The sequence below is a fragment of the Anguilla rostrata genome, chromosome 4 (assembly GCF_018555375.3).
Source record: "Anguilla rostrata isolate EN2019 chromosome 4, ASM1855537v3, whole genome shotgun sequence".
NCBI lineage: Eukaryota > Metazoa > Chordata > Actinopteri > Anguilliformes > Anguillidae > Anguilla > Anguilla rostrata.
Window position 1 is genome coordinate 58,999,494 of NC_057936.1, and position 16,505 is coordinate 59,015,998.

The 16,505-nt window shown below is 43.8% G+C and overlaps 2 protein-coding genes across 11 annotated transcripts; both read right to left on the reverse strand.

The window, feature by feature from the left end:
* Position 1: 1 nt before the first annotated feature.
* Positions 2 to 7,438, reverse strand: LOC135253795 (flavin-containing monooxygenase 5-like). Of its 7 annotated transcripts, none has more exons than XM_064333555.1 (10): positions 7,290 to 7,438; positions 6,551 to 6,622; positions 5,478 to 5,614; positions 4,593 to 4,781; positions 3,592 to 3,757; positions 2,518 to 2,660; positions 1,488 to 1,684; positions 1,008 to 1,363; positions 638 to 710; positions 2 to 558 (listed from the first exon to the last, which is right to left on the reverse strand). In XM_064333555.1, exons 3-10 carry the CDS (start codon positions 5,607 to 5,609, stop codon positions 117 to 119), a joined length of 1,698 nt encoding a protein of 565 aa, XP_064189625.1. In that variant the 5' UTR covers positions 5,610 to 5,614; positions 6,551 to 6,622; positions 7,290 to 7,438; the 3' UTR covers positions 2 to 116. The 7 variants fall into 7 exon arrangements, with proteins under 7 accessions (XP_064189625.1, XP_064189626.1, XP_064189627.1 ...); XM_064333556.1 differs by having other exon boundaries at positions 5,478 to 5,641; XM_064333557.1 differs by having other exon boundaries at positions 6,551 to 6,642; positions 7,290 to 7,397.
* A 799-nt stretch (positions 7,439 to 8,237) lies between these two features.
* LOC135253796 (flavin-containing monooxygenase 5-like) lies at positions 8,238 to 15,931 on the reverse strand. Of its 4 annotated transcripts, none has more exons than XM_064333564.1 (10): positions 14,937 to 15,931; positions 14,516 to 14,558; positions 12,100 to 12,244; positions 11,788 to 11,976; positions 11,214 to 11,379; positions 10,618 to 10,760; positions 10,002 to 10,201; positions 9,558 to 9,913; positions 9,312 to 9,384; positions 8,238 to 9,218 (listed from the first exon to the last, which is right to left on the reverse strand). In XM_064333564.1, exons 3-10 carry the CDS (start codon positions 12,229 to 12,231, stop codon positions 8,780 to 8,782), a joined length of 1,698 nt encoding a protein of 565 aa, XP_064189634.1. In that variant the 5' UTR covers positions 12,232 to 12,244; positions 14,516 to 14,558; positions 14,937 to 15,931; the 3' UTR covers positions 8,238 to 8,779. The 4 variants fall into 4 exon arrangements, with proteins under 4 accessions (XP_064189634.1, XP_064189636.1, XP_064189635.1 ...); XM_064333566.1 differs by lacking the exons at positions 14,516 to 14,558; positions 14,937 to 15,931 and adding an exon at positions 12,577 to 13,993 and having other exon boundaries at positions 8,238 to 8,571; positions 8,745 to 9,218; XM_064333565.1 differs by lacking the exons at positions 14,516 to 14,558; positions 14,937 to 15,931 and adding an exon at positions 12,577 to 14,357.
* Positions 15,932 to 16,505: the final 574 nt, after the last annotated feature.

The window sequence follows — 16,505 nt, forward strand, 5'->3', positions numbered from 1 at the left end:
GTCACAATTTTATTATTTTATTTTAGTCTGCTCTATAACATACAGCTTACATTATTTAAGTTTTCATAGTTTGTATAGTCAATTATAGGACAGTCTTAATCTTTAAATTCCTGTGTTCACTGCAGTTTCAGGCAGGGGCGCATTCTCCACACGATCCCTGATAGGGAGCAGAGCCTGTTCAGGACGGCTGCAGGATCCGGCAGGATGGCAGGGGTTTTGCGTTGAGAGTAGACGGCAGCGAGCAGCAGGGCAGCGCACGAGACAGTGAGCAACAGAGGCGCGGCAGAGGCCCGGGCCTCTGGTACAGGGCGTGTTTTAAAGGGCCGGGTCACCCGCTCCCACTGCGTGAGGATGGCCTGGCGAGCCCCCTCCCACCGCCCCGGTCCACGCAGCCGGTACTGGTACGGGGTGCAGGGACCCAGCAGCACACTCAGACCCAGACGAGGGTCTCGCAGCAGCAGGCCCAGGAAGTTGGGCAGCACCCCCACCTGCCGCGCCAGGTCATCCATGTAAGGGATATATTCCACTTGGAGAGGGTTGCGCTTGGAGCAGGCAAACCTGCAGGGAGATGAGACTCAGAACAAGGGTACGGAGGTGGCTCCGGTAACGTGAATGACTCATGCTGCTCAACTTTTACCTCTGATGCATTTCCCTTGTCTCTTTCTCAATGTCCAGAAGCATGCGTTTCTGCGGTGGCAGTTTCTGCAACCCTTGAAATGAAAAACATAATTACATGGAAGCTTGTGGTTGGGCCACTTAAATGTTTAAAAGAAAAAAAAAGTGGATTGGTATATCTACAGGTTACAATAATGGAAAGCAGTGCTTGTGGACTGCTAGCTATTGTGACCAGGTTTAATGTTTCACTTAAACCAGGTCAGTGTTAATGTATTTTACTGGAGTATATGTTGATTAAATTGCCAGACTACCGCACATGTCCCTGATCTAGCACATTCTTAGAAGCAGCAGGTCTTTAAAGAGCTTTGGATGAGCTCATAAAGGTCCCATACCTTGAAAGACCCTGGTTGCCCATCGTGCCTGCATCTCGGCCAATGGGATAATGGCTCCCAGGCCATGGATAAACCCGATCACCGCCAGAGTAGGGCACTCAAGACTGGGCGGGAAGACGTGTTTGTAAAGAGACATACGATAACCAGCCTTGGCCTTTAAAGAGGAGGGCAGGAAGGGGAAGTCGTAATTGTAGCCTGTGGCGAAGACCACCACGTCCACTTTGTCCACCACAGTCCCGTCCTCAAACACCACACTGGAGCCTCGGAACTCCTTCACGTTGGGCTTCACCACCACCCTTCCTGAGATGATGCGACCGGGCAGGTCATCATTCACCACAGGGATCTGTTTAGAAAACCTGCCACAGATCACCAACGATGATTTCATTAGCTTGAAGGAGCAAGGATAAACAAAAAACAATAAGGGTGCATTTTTGAACCTCATTTTGAAGGTTGTTTTTTCTGACAGACTTGGATCCTGACCCATGTGAAGGCAGCAGTCCATACAGGCGGTGGTTGAGGTGTTGGTTGACCGTCTGCGCTGTGCATTTGTCTGCCCAAGATGGCAGATATCGCTGCACCAGCATGGACAGACGGGCACCTTGCATAAAATCAGCAGGAAGTCCATCGTCGCCAATGCGACTGACCACCCAGGCACCTCGCCGAGTGCTAAGGTACACCTGCAGGACAACAAAGGAAAACTTGCTTGTCTCAATCTACTTAGTCTCGCATAGCCAGGCCTCCAAACTTCGTTTCAGCTCTGTGCCAGCGCTGGAGAAAGGTCTGGCTCAACCCATTATCACTCTGGTATAGGTTTATATGTTTGTATTTCTTTACATCAATCACAATTGTCTTGGGTGGCGCTAAGCCCAGGATTCAGAGACCGTGCCCTTGCAAAAACGGTAACACGCAGGTAGCAGGAGGGGAGGAGAATTCCGACTGAAATAGTCGGCCAATGGCAGGCTTATACCCGCAGTCTATATCCTGTGAGTCAGACTACAATATACTGGTACACTTGCACATCTCAAAGACCTTTCTTATATCATCAAGAATCTCAATTACAAATCTTAAAGTGCTCCTGAGTGGTATATCCAGTGGAGGCTCTCACTCTTAGTAAAGTGATGCACACAAGTGCCCGAAATCCAGACTGTGCCAGTGTTGGGGATTCTGCAGGGCGATGGATAATTGACCATAGTATTGTCCAGGGAAAGACTGAGCTGCAGTTGATGAAGCAGTTTGCTTCATTGTTCAGTGATGACTCTTGCATCTGATTTGATGTCTGTGATCTGCATGTGTCAGCTGTGCCTGTTTCGCAGTTGTTTAGTCAGCTGTTGGACTGAAGAGTGAAAAAAGACGTGGTCTCTGATGCCACAACTTTTGGCGAAAGCATGTGGTAGGACATATGGCTGAATATCAATGGGGTGGCCATACAATGCCAGACATTCAAATTTTTGGGGAAGAGAAGAAGGGGAAAAAAAGAGAAAAAAGGATATCAATCAATCAAAAACCACACCTGCTCTGCAACCCTGCTGCTGTCTGCTGCGATGTCCCCTCCAGAATTCCCAATCCCGACAACAACAATCCTCTTCCCCTGGAGATCCTCGGCAAACCCATATTCCCAACTGTGGAAATACTTCCCTGCAAATGTACTTATGCCTGAAACAAAGATGAACAGGATAGTTCGATTCGAAAGCCTTGAACATCTGGTAAACATTCAGCAGCTGGAGGCAGGGCTTTGGATCACTGCTGAGGGAATTTGGGTTTATGACTAAGCCCCCCAGTCACCAAAGTACAATTGGCAGTATATCAAATCTGAACTAGCAGAACAGACCAAATAAGGACAACAACACAATCGGCAGAGTTGGGGTGGGGGCGGCCGGGGGGGGGGGGGGGGGGTGCAGATCACACAAGTTTTCAAATGGGGAAGATCAGGGTCATCCAAATAAGTAAACCTTTTTTTTCTGGAAGATCTGATATAGGCAGATCTGTAGCTTATGATAGACTTCTATGTCTGCTCTGCCCCCATTTCATTGTGTGTTTGTGTGCACGCACCTGTGTGTGTGTTTGTGTGTGTGCATGTGTGAGCGCACATTATGTTTTCGTATTAAACATCACACTTAAAATATATTAATATATATTAGAACTGCAATTCATGTATGACATTTATGGTAGCCTTTTGTTAACTACCTGCTTATTGTAACTCAGGGGGTTACAATAAGCAGGCCATACTCCTGACCAAACTACACTGCTTCACAGAGGTTTACCTGCTTCAGGTAATTCAGTGCTATATAAATAGATAATACACAAAGTACTTGTGTCCTCACTTAACCAGTAGGTGTGGCTCCAGATTGCCCAATTTCCACTCCACAGTGGAAGTCCTGTCACAGTAAAGTAATCTGTTTGCAAGGTACCATTTTGCACTATTAAAGGATACAACTGGCAATTTTTCAGTCAACACAAAATAATCCTCATCTAAATGAACATTTCGCTCAGTTTTTAAGTAAATTTCGTTATATTTCTGGTAATATTTTCATAATAATGGGTAGAATAACCGGTGTTTCAAATGGAGTTACAGCAATGCAGATACCTGGGAAGTCCTTCAGTGGAAGGTGGGGCTGTGTGTAATGTCCAGTACAGACCATCACAGCATCAAAGATGTGACTCTCCTTGCCACTCCCTTTTTTCTCAGTCTCCACCACCCACTGGCCTGAACGAGAGAAGACGGGCCCCTGCTTCACACAGCTCACAGTGGTCTGAAATGCAGGGAGAGGTCCATTTTTAAACTATACCTTGTTGACTCAAAGGGGGCCCTGGCTGACCTGTGACAAGAGTGTCTGTGTGTAGCAGACCTCGAAAAATCTTGATTCCATGGAATGAATGACCAGAATTGAACGTGATTTGAAAATCTGTTTTATTGGCCTGTTAAGAGAGGTGATAGTCGAGTAAACTCCAGAGACGGCTGCTGAGATCTAAATTGAGGAGGCAGAAAACTTCCCCTTAGACTGATTATTGGTCTCAACTTGTTTTCAATCATTTTCCATTGTTAAACATGCAGATTAAGTCACAAAATACTCAATACAATCAGATATCCTCAATTAGGTTATGCGAGAAATAAAACAACTTTCATTTGTTTCCTGTACTCGCATTCAGAGAATATTCATGCCAAAGATCTGCAAATACTTTTTGCAGATCTTTGGCATGAATTTATTTATTTATAATTCTTCTATTATTTATTGCTAATGTGATAGTTAACAGAGTGGTGTATCGTTTATCGTTAAGTGTTCTTAGTGAATAAAACAGATTTTTCTAAATTGAATTTGTTATTTAATCTGCCTTACATGATGTGAAGAAGCTGTGTGTTTAACAATTCAGATCGTTGGCAGACCAGTTAATCAAGGAGAATAAATGAAAACAGGTAAAGACCTGTTTCAGCTCAGCAGCCACCACTGCTAAAAAGAACAATAAAACTTTGTTTTCAAAATAGTTTGGGAACTCCTACAGTCAGAGTGGGTAACGTGAGCTTGTTTTTCATCTTTATTCTCAGTGTGCTTTGAAATGGTGCCTCTCAACGTACACTAAAGTTCCTACCTGGAACTGGATATGCTGTAGGAGATCGAAATGCTCCACATACAGCTGCAAATACTGCAGAAGCTGGGAGTGGTGCATGTTGTTGGGGAACTCGGCTGGGGGAGGGAAGTCACTGTAGGACAGCATTTCTTTGGAGCTGTTGCAAATGAGTGAACGATAGATGTTGGTTCGTCCCGGCTCTGGCTTCTCCTATGAGGCAAGGGGGAAATTATTGAAAAGAGGAAAATCAGTAAAGGGTAGCCTAATATTTAGAAACCAGTACTGTCTGTAATCCATCCATCCATCCATTATCTATACCCGCTTATCCTGAGCAGGGTCGCGGGGGGGGGGGTGCTGGAGCCAATCCCAGCGTACATTGGGCGAGAGGCAGGAATACACCCTGGACAGGCCGCCAGTCTATCGCAGACTGTCTTTAATTATAAATTATAACTCTCCAAAAGGTTTTCAACAGGTTTTTGTATGCATCCTTGACAGGTTGGGATACAATGCTGAGATGTAATAAAATAGATCCTGTAACTGAAAACCATATACAGCAGTTCAAATTTATTTCTGTCATCTCTGACAGGGATTTAAAACAAGCGACCCTAGTTTATATTATATTGGTTTTAAATATTTTGTTGCAGAAATTGTACGATAACAGCTGTATTCTCTGTTCACGAACATTTACATTTGATAACTGCCAAAGGAATGATAATTGTTTTAATCATTACATTCAAACACTTACCCAGAGCAGTTTACACAGCTCATTTTTACATGCAATGCATTTATACAGGTGGATACCTTGCTGAAGAAATTCAGGGTATGTACGTTGATCAAAAGAAGTACAATGGCAATGCCCCACCTCAGAACTGAACCTGCAACCTCACACTCAATTAATTATTTCACCTTGTACCTCCACAGTCCCCCGATGTCAGCGCTGCTCTCGAAGCAGACAGGCACCAGCCCCTCATCCAGGCAGCACTTGATACAGGCCAGTCCTGAGCATCCTGCCCCAATCACTGCTACACGGCGGGTCATGGTGTCTGGGAGAATATGAGGGAGATTTCCGACTGTATGAACATTAAAAAGCAAAAGGGCCATGTCTGAAGTTGAAATTCCAAATCGGATCAATAAAATTGTAGATCACCCTCACTGGCACTGCCTTCCCCAGTTGCTACAAATCATACCTTTGCCTATTATGTTAGAACGATAACAGTATGCACAAAAAAATATATTTTTAATTGGATCTTGCAAAAACTCAACGTATTTTACAAAAAGGAGCTACAATCTCTTTCAATCTCCATTATCCAATTCTCTCTCGCTCTCCCCCTCCCCCTTCTAACTTACAATAGCTAACTCTAATAGCAAAATCACTACTCTAGACCAGTGGTTCTGAAGTTCGGTCCTGGGGGACCCATGTTTTTCTTGGTTTTGTTCCAACCAAGCTATTGCTCAATTAAGGTTGACGAATGCATGTGTTTTAAGTTCTTCAATACTGTTTTCCTTAAAAATGTTAACACATTGCTTTGTCTTTGAATTCTTAATTATCTACCAAATGGTTTTTTCTACTGGTTACATGTTGACGCTTTCCCCAGTTAGGAGCCTATTGATTCACCTCAGTCTTTAATTTGATTTGTTAATTGTTATTTTTTACCTCTCTTTATGTAACCGTTTACAATATGTGTCTTTCATTATTCAGGGAATGCATATGTTCCAAAATGTAGATTAAGAGAGTAAATAACCCCTCAAAGCATGAAAATCTTAATTAAGAAAAAGCAAGTTTGTTAAAATTGTAAGATTGCAACTTTGGTTGGAACGAAAACCAACAGCGTTTCTTGAATTAGAGAACCACTGCTCTTGGCAGTTCACATTGACAGTTAATCCTTGGGCACACTACATGATATTATCCTCAATTTTCTCTCTGATCCCCACAGGCACCCAATTTGCAGAAATTCGTAGCCCACATTTGGGCATCTCACCTCGGTTTAACGCCTTTATTCGTGTGTTGTGTCGTTTTCAACGATAATCCAGCACCGTCTCAGATGCAAAAACTTAAAAACATTCAGTATTCCTTAATGAGTTTCACCATTTTCATGGACCGCATAGTCGTCAAAAAGCATCCAATGAAAAACGTTTAAGATTTCCCCCAGTCCCGTGGAAAAAAAAATCAATCATTCACACATGCTGTGAAATAGACTACAGTGAGCTACTTCCATGTATGTGTGTATATGAAGCTATATATGAAGCAAGACGGAAAATCACGCTGTGAAGGGCTGTGTACTAAGAAGCTTACGGTTCACGGTGCATTGTGTGAAATTAGCAACTATAAGGGTGGTCTGAAATTTTCAAGATAGAAGTATAACGATTAAACCACTATTACATTCAACATAAACACATTAATTAAGGAAAAATCGAACGACAGTTTTCCTAAAAATATAACTATTAATTTTCTGCTTGGAAAATATTAAAACTACTTGCATTTTAAGCATATATATTGTAAAACTATTAATTTTCTGTTAGAACAGCTTTGGCATAAATTGCATGACGTGCAAATAGTGTCTTCCTTTTTTCCAGTTTTTTTTCTATATTTTTAAAGGCATGCTATGCAGGATTTTTTTAAATCTTGAAAATAGTCTAAAATAACCATGCTAAGGCATATCTATGATTCACTGGCAATCTCTGTCTTCATGCACTTTCGCCGAATTTGTGCAAGTTTACCTGTATTTGTTATTGTAAAATGTGTTTGGGACGCTTCTGGCGCTGATTTCTGTGTCGGGAGGGGTGGGGGTCCCCGGCTGCAGACCTAGCTAGTGAATAAGTCCAGACACCGCGAAACAAAACGCAAAGCCGACACGGCTGGTTAACTATGGGATTGATTTTCCTAAGTGGCGTCAGCTGAAGTTAGCCAAGGGGCTTAAAAGCGACGTGTAGTTCGCTTGTTTTCTTTTGGACCTCTTTGAAACATCACAGGCAGTGTGAGGCTGCTGGCAATAAGGACTTTTCCGAGTGTCTGAAATTTTGAAATGTAAAGTTCCAGTGATAAAACCATTATTACATTCAACAGAATGGAGTTAATCTATTGAATATGCCTTCTTACCCTTGCTCAAGGTCGCACATTTCATGGTACCACTAGATGAGGTAACATTAGGCTACTCTAGCCTTTTGTAGCTGTAAGCCATTATATAAACGAATAAACACATCAAACAGGTCTTAAGTGAGGATCTCATCAGATTATTTTTTTCCAAAAGACATAAAATAAGATGCAGCGTAATAACCCACCTGTAGCAGTTGTAATAACTTTTAGAAACAAGACCAGGTCAAAACCTAGTATATGGCTGGACCGGACGACCAGTGGTGTAACTTCATGACTCGGCTGACCAATGGTGTAACTTCATCACTCAGTCACTCAGTCACAGACATTTGCGTTTGTAGGGCTGGCCCCGCTGTTGCGGTTCAGCCAAAAATCTAACATCTCACATTCTCAAAAATGAGGACATTACAAAAAAATTATGTATGTGTCAATTGCAGTACATTACAGAGGAACAATAAACAGCGGTGTCCATGCTGTCATGTCTTTAGAAAACCTAGCTGATTCAAAAAACATCATTCTTATTTGGGTGTTTATTTGTTTATCCCTTGGAAAAAGAAAGTTGCTTTCACAACTACTGTATGTCCTCAATGTGAGCCTTTATTTTTCAATAATGATTCACCAAAATATCAACAACAAAACACAGTTCTCACCCAAGTCAAACATTATAGAAACATCTTATCGCCTCATTGGCTAACTACCATTGTCCGGACTTTTACGTGACACCCAGAACGTAAGCGATAATTCCAGAGCTGGCTTGTGTCACTTGAGCTGTACTGGACACGCCAGCCCTCCACATTTCGGAAAACCTGCTCACTGCTCCAGTCCAATTACAGTCACACGCGCTCAAGCTCCACTGGCACTCTGCACTCTCTAACCCAGTGGTCTCCAGTGGACGCTGGTCCTGGAGAGCTACAGGGTCTGCTGGTTTTTGTTTTTTCCGTAAAATCAGCGCCCAGTTGAGACCCAAGACACCAGGTCAGTTGAGTAAACTGTGTAATCAACTGCTCTGATTGATTCATGAAGTGCAGAGTCACTATGAAAACCAGCAGACCCTGTATCTCTCCAGGACCAGGGTTGGAGACCACTGCTCTAACCAAAGCTAAGTTTAATCCCGTGTTCATAGTTTCAGGCAGGGGCACATCTTCCACATGATCCCTGGTAGGGAGCAGAGTCTGTTCAGGACGGCTGCAGGATCCGGCAGGACGGCAGGGGTTTTGCGTTGAGAGTAGACGGCAGTGAGCAGCAGGGCAGCACAAGAGACAGTGAGCAACAGAGGCGCGGCAGAGGGTTGGGGCTCTGGTACAGGGCGCGTCTTCATGGGTTTGGCCACCCGCTCCCACTGCGTGAGTATGGCCTGGCGAGCCCCCTCCCACCGCCCCGGTCCACGCAGCCGGTACTGGTACGGGGTGCAGGGACCCAGCAGCACACTCAGACCCAGACGAGGGTCTCGCAGCAGCAGGCCCAGGAAGTTGGGCCGCACCCCCACCTTCTTCGCCAGTTCATCCATGTAAGTGATGTAATCCACTTGGACAGCTGCAAGCTTGGGACAAGGATAACTGGCAGGACAGAATCAATAAGGATAAATCAGGGATGGATAATATTGCATATATTAATAAAGCTTTGGAAGATATCTTTCTTGAATCCAGTACCTTTTCAAAAATCTTTTCCTTTGAGTCTCAATCATGTTCAGCATTGTTTTTTTTGGTGGAAGTTGGTTCAGCCCTACAAGAAAAAAATAAATAAATAAATAAAAAAAAAATATATATATATATATATATATATATATATATAAATAATCCAATGTATAATTCCAGCTTTAGATTACTTTTTCAAATATACACTACTGTTTAGTGCTAGTTTTAGTTTGAGTTTGTGAAGGTAGCAGGTAAGGTCACCTGTGAACACTCTAGTTGCCCAGCGAGCCTGCATCTCCACTACAGGCATGAAGGGCCCTCTGGCGCTCACTAGGCCCATTATAGCCAGAGTGGGGTGCTTTAGGGTGGGCGAGAAGACATGGTGATACAGCGTCAGCTCATGCCCATGGCCTTGAAAGAGGGAGGAAGGAAGGAAGGGAAAAGAGTAGTTGTAGCCCGTGCAGAAGACCACAGCTTCAATCTGGTCCTCCACGGTGCCATCCTCAAAAACCACGCTGGAGCCTCGGAACCCCTGGAGGTGAGGCTTCATGACCAATGCCCCCGAGAGAATGCGGCCAGGAAGGTCATCATTGATGAGAGTCCTGCCCTCCAGTAATCTGCAATGGGGCGAATCGAATTACGTAATGGCTAGATTCACCCCGGTGTACCTGGGAGTGAGAAGCAGACTGAATTCCTGTGTGTTACCTGTGCTTGGGAAGCAGGCCGTAGAGCCTATGGTCATACTTCTGGTTCAGACCCCTCTCCCCTGCCCAGTGTACCAAGGCTTTGGGCAAAAAGTGCATAAGCAAACTCCTGCAGCGGGTGATCATTGTCATATCTACCGGGAGCCCTCCGTCAGACATGCGACCTATGACCCAGGCGCCCTGACGCGTGCTGAGGAAGGTCTGTGGAAGGAACATCTAATTATTTTAACACATGATAAGTACAAGCCTGCTGGCAAGGCTGTTTCGTGACTGACTCATGAACAGGGTTGATAACTGAGAGAAAAGAATTACCAAGACCGCATTCCAACATGCGTACAGTTTGCCGCATTTAAAATGCATTAATAATTGAAGGTCCCATTTGCAAATCCATCTCTATATAAAGACTTTAAACGTAGCATTTATACATTACAATACTTTCTGTGCAATAAAAAAAATCAATTTTCAACACTGGGAAAACAAGCGTGCTGTTGTACAGTGTATGACTAGCAGTGTCTGAGTAAAAACCATTCTGTCCACTTGGAGGATGGTGGGTGTACAGCTGCAGGTTCGTCGTGATATGCAATGTTCAAATGCAAGCTACAGAGGGCTTTCCTTACCTTCCGCGCTGCCCTGCTGATCTCCACAGCAATGTCCCCTCCAGAGTTACCGATCCCCACCACAACAACCCTCTTACCCTGGAGGGCATCCGGGTGCCTGTATTCCCAGCTGTGGTAACACTTTCCCTCAAAGGTCTCTACGCCTACGGAGTCAAATTCAATGTTTCTCCATTACCAACCCAGGCAAAGATTTCCATAGGTTCATTTCCTATGATATGCCGTTTCATTTATGGAAAAAAAAACTTGCCCCGATCAGATTCTCAGATTTATAAGAAGGTTTGTATAATCGTATCCCCTCATCACAGACACCCCCCTAAAACCTGGAAGAAATGAATATGAACCAAATTGAACAATGATTTGATTGCACATTGCTTTGATGCACTTGATGCTCCACCAAGTCGTATCTGTGAAGTGAATTGCTATGTTAATGTGCATATCTCTATCCATAGTTTGCATAGAGATATGCACATTAACAAAACAACCGTCAACAGCCATGTATCTTCAGTGACTGCGTGGCATTCACTTGTTTTTAACTCATGTCATGTCCCCATGGGTCCCTAAGTTCTTCCATCTTTTATTCAATAAGAAATAGTCACCTGGGAAGTCTTCAAGTGGCATGGCAGGACGGGTAAAATGCCCTGTACACACCAGAACAGCATCAAAGATGTGCCTCTCTTTGTCACCGACTCCGTTCTTAGTCTCCACTTCCCACTGGCCAGAATGAGAGAATTGAGGCCCCTCCTTCACACAGCAGACAGTGGTCTGAAATAAAGAGACATAGAACTTGTTGCTGCAGAGCAAGGTGGCTCTATTGTAACTGTGGGATCATGTCTTAGGGCAACCAAATGGAGTATGAACAAATATGTTTTGATATGTGACCAAGTGAGCTGCTACACCAAGTCTCTTTGATCATGTTATGGTAACGCTGGACCCTTTGGCATAAGGTAGACATAACACTGTCATACACAGTAAAGTGTTATATTTAATGTTACACTTATTTTTGGACAGCAGATGGTGCTGATGTCCAACATGATGTTTGGCTAAATGTGTGGAAATCGAGGTGAAAGTTCTTTAGAAGAGGGATTTTCAGTATGACAATCAGCCTTCATTCTCAGTGAGAAATGCAAGAGAAAGACATCTGCCGGCAGAGGCAGGCTGTTGTGCGGTCACCTGGAAGCGAATGTGCCGCAGGAGGTCAAAATGCGCTGCGTATAAGCGCAAGTACTGCAGCAGCTGCGAGTGATGCAGGTAGTTTGGGTAATGGTCCGGCATGGGGAAGTCGCTGAAGCACATGAACTCTTTGGAGGTGTTGGTAATGAGGGAGCGGTAGATACTGCAATGGTCTGGCTCAGGCCTCTCCTGGAGCCCGAAGAACAAAAGATGAGTGAAAGGGTAGGTGAGTGAGCAGTAGACAAAGTATAACTTTGTCTGCAATGATCAACCTAGTGTCCTTGCGCAAGTTGATTTAATGGCTGATCTCACCTTGTACCTCCACATTCCCCCGATGTCATCCCCGCTCTCGAAGCAGACAGGCACCAGCCCCTCATCCAGGCAGCACTTGATACAGGCCAGTCCTGAGCATCCTGCCCCAATCACTGCTACACGGCGGGCCATGGTGTCTGCTAGGCTGATACACGGAATAAACAATTTCCAAAAGCTTATCTAAGGACTATCTAAAAACACATACAGTGCATTTCTGTTACATACTCCGTATTTTAGAGTTCACAGAAAGTAATTCAAAAAAGGAAAAAACTGGGATAGGTTTTGCTGTAGTTAGCAAGTTAGTTATACTTGGTGTGGTTTTTTCACCTTTTAATTAATATATAACCCATGTTTGATCCAACATTTCTGTTGTAATATTATATTTGACTAGGGGAATGAGTAACTCATGCAACAAGAAGATGTGAACGTATAATTCACATATTAAAATAAATAGAGAAATTCAGCTTGCTCACTTACTTCTTTCTGACGAGCCAGTAAGTAGTCTTAATGTTGTATGTGAGTGCTTAACCTGCACCTCATCGTTAGAAATGGCATAAGATCCCAACATGGACTTTGCTCTGCAGTGACCAGCAAGACCAGCTTAAATATTAATAAAATGCAAGCTGTAAATATAAATGCTCTATCCATGGGCTTGCAAATCACTTTAAGGAGTTCTAAACAAGTCATGTTGTTTTCAATTAGCCAGAACTAAATGTATCATGATTTGATATTACCCTGAGTGCAACTACAGAAGAATTTTATGTCAGGATTCGCATTCTGTTCGATTGGGCTGAAGCTCCCAAGTATCTATTGTGTCTTATTCTGTATCTATGTGAAGCACTTTGAATTGCCTTTGTGTATGAAAGGTGCTGTACAAATAAACTTGTCTTGCCTATAAATGGGAGGGGGATATTGGGAGTGTCTGTAAAGGGGGGAATAGACAGTTACTGGGGAATAGGTAGGGTGCAAATTGACAGGGGGAATCCGGGATTTCCCTGCTACTGCTCACATGGTCCCCTTCTCTGTTAGACAAACCGTCATATGAGGCAGGGGCACAATTACCCCCCCCTTACTTGTGCTTATGTGTCAATCTGAATGTGTTATAATAAATCACAAACAATAGAAACATGTAAAGCTTTTGTATTTTGTTTTCATACTATAATGTTTTTAGATGTTAATTTTTTGATGCTGTTGTTTGTGGACTGTTGTCATTCTTTAACCTGCCTGTTGACCCTGCTACCTCCACCTTCAACTCATGCCTTTCCCAGCCGCTTGACTCACTTTGTCCTCTTGTCTCCAAACCAGAACGATCATCATGCCCCAGCCCGTGGCTGACTGAATCACTACGCTCCAGCAGAACCTTGCTACGGGCTGCAGAGAGGAAGTGGAGAAAATCCAGATCCTCTGATGACCTGACCTCATATCACACCTTGCTGGCAGCCTTCACATCTGCCAACACATCGGCTAAGGCCTCATGTTTCCAGTCTAAGATCAGTGTATGCGTCTCCAACCCATGCAAACTGTTCTCGGATGTACTCCAACTCATGACCTCTCATCGTGCAACCACCGGTCCACTAGTCTTTTTTGCTTCGCTGTATCTAGGCTTCTTTGTATCAGCCTTGCAGCAGCGAATGAGCAACAAACACTTTGCTGGAATTTGATCCCAAACCACAGGCTCTGTAGCCACACCCACCCCTCCCCACACAGAAAAGAGTGCTACACCCAGAAACAACCCTGAACACATTTTTGAATAATAAATACAGGTGAAAGGTGCACAAACTCAGCAAAAGTGCGTAAAGACTGAGCTTGCCATCATAGATATGTCTTAGCATAGTTATTTTATAATCCTGCATAGTATGCCTTCAACTTGCCTTATTCTGTGGTGGGTGGATTCCTGTAACGAAAAGAAAGGGGTAGTACAGTTGGCCGTTGTCTGAGTTGTTTAACACAACTCCAAAATGGATGCCTTTGTACCTCACATGAAGACAGGAATGCTGCCAAACAAGAAGTGATGTTAATGTCAGGAGGTAGCCTGACAGCTGCGCCAGATTCGCTGGGGGATTGATTATTGGGGTCTGGGTGCACATGCAGATCGGGGCGTAAGCCGTTTCGCCGGTCGCGGGAGTTGGGGGGCGTGGCCCAGCTGCTTCGTGTTTGCCCTAACGAGCTTGCAGGGTTAAGGAGGCACGTGGGAGGGGAACCCCAGCGGCTTAGGGGCGTGTGGCGTGTGAGGGGTGTGTCGCTCTTACCTGCGTCGGGGCTCCGTAGAAGGGAAGGGAGGAGGAAGGGGAGGGGGGGAGGGAGGGCCAGAGTGGGAGAGTGATGAAGGAAGGCGGGGGGAGGTAGGAAGGGCGGGGTTGGTGCGAGATTGTGGCGTGCTCTGTTTTTATGAATTAACAAACAAATGAAAGTTTACCTTTTACCTGCCTTGTCCTGATCTCCCGGTGGTGGGTGGGTTCCTGGACAGAAAAAAAAACATTGTTAGGTGGCAGGAGTCCGCTGGGGCTGCTCCTGACCCCCGACATTAATGCCTAAAGCAAAGAGGTGGAGAACATAACACCTGATTTCTTTGGTTTAATTTATGGGGGTGTGCAGGTACTTTGGTAACTTTACCAGATAAAATAAAAACCACAAAATGAGTGCCTCAGTCTTCCAACATGCAAAATAATGATATCGATAAATACTGCCCAGATATTAGCACAAAAGTAAAGCAAATATCAAATAAGCAATAGAATTGCCTATTAAACATTTGTCCAATGAGTTCCGTTCCGGTGTAGGTGTTCCGTTCCGATGTAGGTGTTTTTTTTTAGAAAGTAAAGTCTTTATTTAATACTTACCTCTTGAGCTTCTTGTGTTTTACTCTGCACTTGGGTCCTAACTCGCCAAAGCCTGACAGTTCCACAGGGTTAAGTGCTTGGTCCTCTCCTCTTCATTATTTATCTACTACCACTGGGTCAGATCATGCGTTGTCATGGTGTTAGTTTTCACTGCTACACTGATGACACACAGCTTTCTATAGGTTCCAAACCCTCCTCTGCATTTATCTCATCAACTGTCTGCAGGACATTAGAATTTGGATGACCCATAATTTCCTAAAACTTAATGGTGACAAATCTGCGTATGGGGTCTAAATCTACATTAACCGAAACCCCAAACTTTGCCAGCCCTATTGATGGTTTTCCTATTTCACCTTTCACTCATGTAAAGAGCCTTGGTGGCAGCCTTGATTCCACTCCATCATTTGAACCTCACATAAAACAAGTCACCTGCATTTTTCCATCTCCGCAACATACCAAAGCTCAGGCCCACCTTGCCTTATCCCTCCACAGAAGCTCTAATCCATGTCTTTGTTACGTCTTGGCTGGATCTCTGTAACTGTACCCCAGTCAGACCAATCAACAAACTTCAATTAGTCCAAAAACTTTGCTGCAGGATTACTGACCCACACAAAATAACACGATCACGTCTCTCCAATCCTGTACAAAATACATCGTCTACCAGTGAAATGCTGAAAACAATTAAAAACCCTCCTGCTAGCCTACAGTGCACTCCATGGCATAGCTCCAGCCTGTCTTACTGACCTGCTCCTGGACTACACACTCATTCCCTTCCTCCACTTCTCCTCTGCAAGACTTTTAACTATCCTCCCATCTTGCCACTCCACTCTTGGTGATTGGGCTTTCTCCTGTGCAGCACCCAAACCCTGGAACACGCTCGCTCTCCATATCCGTAAGGCTCTCCATTTTTAAGAAACATCTAAAAACTCACCTCTTCGCAATAGCTTTCACATAAACAGGACATAGCTAACCTCTCCCCCCCTTGGCACTTGAAGGAAATGTCATTGCATAGTGTATGCTCTGTGCCGGAAATAATTGTTTGTTTTTGCTGCCGTTGTGTGTATGCTCCTGAGAGGAGTTCAGAGAGATTTAAAGGTGTAGGCACAGAGAATGGAAAGATTTCAAGGTTTGTTGAGAGCTGTTTCTTTAATTCCTGAAACATCTGTGAAAGTAATTATGCTATTAAAACATGTAGCATATAAACAAAACATTGCCTTAAAATCACTATAAAAGGAATATACAATATATACTTCCTAAACTTATTTAAGTACATTTTTGCAAAATTAAATGTTTCCTAGTCCTACATCGTAAATGTTGAATTCATAATCAACAACAGCGAATGTAAATGTTGTCTTCAGCAAAATGATTTGCCTCTCTATTGGCATTAGAACACCATGTGAAATCAATAATTATTTTATTTGGTCAAAAGACCAAATTGCTATAGTTAATGCTGTTGACTTTTGACTGAATGTAATCAATCACTTATCAGTATGCATCATATAAACAATTAATACTGCTTAGGCCCAATGCACGGTCAGTATGTGACTGGAGGTCCCATCTCAGTCTCAT